The sequence below is a fragment of the Nymphaea colorata genome, chromosome 7 (genome assembly GCF_008831285.2).
Source record: "Nymphaea colorata isolate Beijing-Zhang1983 chromosome 7, ASM883128v2, whole genome shotgun sequence".
NCBI classification, from domain to species: domain Eukaryota; kingdom Viridiplantae; phylum Streptophyta; class Magnoliopsida; order Nymphaeales; family Nymphaeaceae; genus Nymphaea; species Nymphaea colorata.
The window spans coordinates 15,031,121-15,034,622 of record NC_045144.1 but is presented as its reverse complement, the minus strand read 5'-3'; the positions used below and the strand labels follow the sequence as shown (position 1 = coordinate 15,034,622).

At 42.9% G+C, this 3,502-nt stretch overlaps 1 protein-coding gene across 1 annotated transcript; it reads right to left on the bottom strand.

Moving 5' to 3' along the window:
• Positions 1 to 677: 677 nt before the first annotated feature.
• Positions 678 to 2,906, bottom strand: LOC116257008 (transcription repressor MYB6-like). Its single transcript, XM_031633589.2, has 3 exons — positions 2,625 to 2,906; positions 2,413 to 2,542; positions 678 to 1,297 (listed from the first exon to the last, which is right to left on the bottom strand). The coding sequence occupies exons 1-3, from the start codon at positions 2,752 to 2,754 to the stop codon at positions 793 to 795; spliced, it is 765 nt and encodes a 254-aa protein (XP_031489449.1). The 5' UTR covers positions 2,755 to 2,906; the 3' UTR covers positions 678 to 792.
• Positions 2,907 to 3,502: the final 596 nt, after the last annotated feature.

The window sequence follows — 3,502 nt, the reverse complement described above, 5'->3', positions numbered from 1 at the left end:
AGGAATATATCAATCAATTTTGAAAACCACTCGAACGGGATAATGAATTTTGAAAAGAAAGTCAAAATTATTAGTGAATGACGAGAGGGACCGTGCTCGACCTTTTGTTTTAAATATATATACCATAACTTTTTAACCTCTTAAGTAACCGGAATGTCTTGGAAAAAAGAAAAGCCACCTACTTTTAAGCGTTAGAGTTAAAATTGAGGAAGGCAGAAAGAAGGCAAGAACCGGCCGTCGTTGGTAGAATACCTACTGCAATTTCTGTACATCCATATTCCAGGTGATGCGACAGAGTTACAGGTTTTCCTCGGTGTTAGACCACAAACTCCTGTTCTCTCAAATATTTATCCTTGGGCCAGGGGGTCTTGTGGAACAAGAAAAAGAAAAGAAATAGTAATAAATGGGACCTCTTCCTCATATCCATATCTTATCCGCTTGCAGGTTGGCTCAAAATACCAACTATACATTTCAAAACAACCAGTCAGAACGTGAATCTTCTCCTGCCCTCTGCCATGCAGACCAACCAGTCCTTCTCCCACTCCCAACTACTCAACTACCAAGATATATATATATATATATATATATATATATATATATATATATATATATATATATATATATATATATATATATATATATATATTTATATATATACGCCAAGATAAAGAGAGACATAAACAAGACAGAGAGAGCATAGATATAAACCTAGTATACATAGCTGCCCATAACATGTTAAAATAATAGATATAGGTGAGGAGATAAGAATAAAAATTTATGAATAAAAATGGTTTATCTAAACAGAGCCAAAGTTGAGCAGCTGGCTTCTACATCGCGTTGGACGTGCGCAAGTGGCTGCGCCGAAGAGGAGACATGGAGGATTTCAAGTGCTGCTACAGGTGGTACTGGTGAGGATGGTTGGTGGGCATGAGGACGGGAAATGGAGTTTGGAAGGGTGGTCATGGTCAATTCCAGGTTCAGGTCCGGAAGTGCCGGCGACGTGTTGTCGAGGCCACTGTCGGCGTCAGACGACGACGTCTGGTTGCCGTTACCACCGCTCGAGTGCACGGCCTGCTGCTTCTCATCCGGAGCTTTGCTCCCAGGGTTGGTGGCCTTGGAGATCACGCAAGATGCGGCGGCGACGTCGCGGTGGTGGTGGATGGGGAGGCCGCGGGTGAGCCGGTGGTTGTTGGGGTCGATGCCCATGCGGATCAGCTTCCGCCGGAGGTGGGAGTTCCAATAGTTTTTCACCTCATTGTCCGTGCGCCCCGGCAGCCTTCCGGCGATCAGCGACCACCTGTGCCACCGAAAACGTTAATGTCAGAGTAAAGAACAACGGACTTCTTTCTCGGACGTTATCTTCACCGTCCATTTTGACTTCTTTCTGAAAGGAGATTTTACCGACAAAAAGGACCGCGTCATACGTCATATGAAGTTACAGTGATAATCTTATCCATCCATCTGAATATATCGGACGGCCAGGATTGACTTGGTAGATATATTTGTAGGCCTAGACAATACATTGTGATCTAATGAAACGGAGTCATCCATCCTACGCTTTTTTGCATATAAAAAATGACACTTAAATTGGTTTTTTTGCAGAGAATTAATGTGGTAGTAGTTTCATGAGAAATCAAGAAAAAGTTGAAGGTCTTTTCTTTCTTGATGTAACAGCATCATATCATTCGTGACAAATGCAACAAAGGATTGGCATCTTATGAGACTGCTTGCATTATAATGCCTATGACTCTGGTTATTTTCTCTCCTTTTCATTTTCCCTTGTGCTTTTAGTTCCGGAAGTTGCCGCAAATTTGAAATATGATTCGCCAAGGAGGAGAAGAAAGTAAATAAAGCTGTTTGCGGTTATTCAAGATCTGACTTACAGAGATCGTGTGTGATCAAGCGCCGTTCCAACCTCACCCGTGAAAACATCAAGTTAAGGAAAATTTCTCTTTAATTCTGCTTGAACGTGTGCCCAAAACAAGAAACAAATAAAGAAATGGATCTCTTGCTGCAAACTACGACACGAACCTGAACTCTTGTATCGTTTTAGAATAAAAAAAATTTGTATCCTGTGATAGTCTAACCAATTGAAACAAGACCATGTGTGTGCCTTTATACATATATATATATATATATATCTATATATATATATATATATATAGACACCCACTTGCAGGGAAAAGGTAGACGAGAGATCCATTTTTCCATTTTAAGGTGGGGATTTGGAACAAGTACGGGATGGAAAAGGGAGAAGAGAAAGGACAACTTTTCCCTCTAAAAAGGATAAAAAGTAGTCTGAACCAGCGAGAATTTTGGTTGGACATCGTATCCAGAAAAAGCTATTCACCTAAGGATTTAAATGTTTCATTTCGTTGCATGAATGTGGGGCTGTCTGTATGGGGGGATCACCTGTTACCCAAGAGAGCGTGCAGCTTGATGATGAGATCATCTTCATCCTCTGTGAAGTTGCCTCTCTTGAGGTCGGGCCTGAGATAGTTGATCCATCTTAGCCTGCAACTCTTCCCGCACCTGAGTAACCCTGGAAAGATGAGCAACAAGAATCTGAGAAAAATAGCAGAAGCGCCTGTGGGGAATGAATTCCTATGGAAAGCTTTCACCACCTGCTGCCTGTGGAAGGGATCGCCAGCACCCCTCCCCGTGCCTCTGGATATAGTCGATTAACTTCTGGTCCTCCTGCTTTGTCCATGCACCCTTGTTAGTTTCCTGTTTTTCACAGCAAGGCTTTCTCATGGCGGACTTCCCACGAAATACTTGAGAGAGAGAGAGGAAGAGAGAGAGAGAGAGGGAGAGGAAGGGAGAGAGAGAGAGAGGGAGAGGAAGGGAGAGAAAGAGAGAGAGAGCGAGCAAGAAAGAAAGAAAGAGAGATATGCGAAGGAGGAAGGGAAAGGGGAAGTTGTTCTTTATATTTGGTGGATGGATGGGATTGGGAAGAAGGAGTTGACTTGGATTGACGGGTAGGAAGACGGCAGCAAACATACGCCAAAGCGTTGGGGTTGAAAATGTAAACAAGATAATACGAGGGTAGTTGCTGTCTGATCTTGCAAAGTCGTGGTCATCTGCGGTCTCTCGTTTTCTTCGTTGGAAGCGAGAGAGAGAGGGAGAGAGAAGAAGGCACATGTATGCTCCTACCTTGACTGGTAGCTCAAAATGCTAGAGGCAGAACGCGTAGACCAACAACCGCTGCCTGCCTGCCAGACTACCGCTCCGTTCTCCACTGTGATACTGAGACCAAATCGTCCTTCCATTTTATATTGCAGGAGTCAGGAGTCGCGGCTTTTAACTGGTTTTCTTTCTTAGACCAGAGCATGAATTAAGTAAAAACTAATGACTGGGAGTTAAACCAGACCTCTTTAGCAAGTTTTAGATTCCCTTTTGGTGGAACTAGAGTTGCAACTAGAACCATGCCCGTGAACATGGTTAATTCTAATTAAAGGGTTCCACGGCGTTTGATTGCAGAAAACGATAATATTTTGTTCAG

Bases quoted from the DNA above. Each gene is read 5' to 3' on its own strand.
- LOC116257008 (XM_031633589.2), bottom strand. From the start codon at position 2,754: ATGAGAAAGCCTTGCTGTGAAAAACAGGAAACTAACAAGGGTGCATGG. The intron at 2,543-2,624 runs GTGGTGAAAGCT...TCATCTTTCCAG, and splicing joins ATCCCTTCCACAGGCAGCAG to GGTTACTCAGGTGCGGGAAG. The intron at 1,298-2,412 runs GTGATCCCCCCA...TCGGTGGCACAG, and splicing joins CACGCTCTCTTGGGTAACAG to GTGGTCGCTGATCGCCGGAA.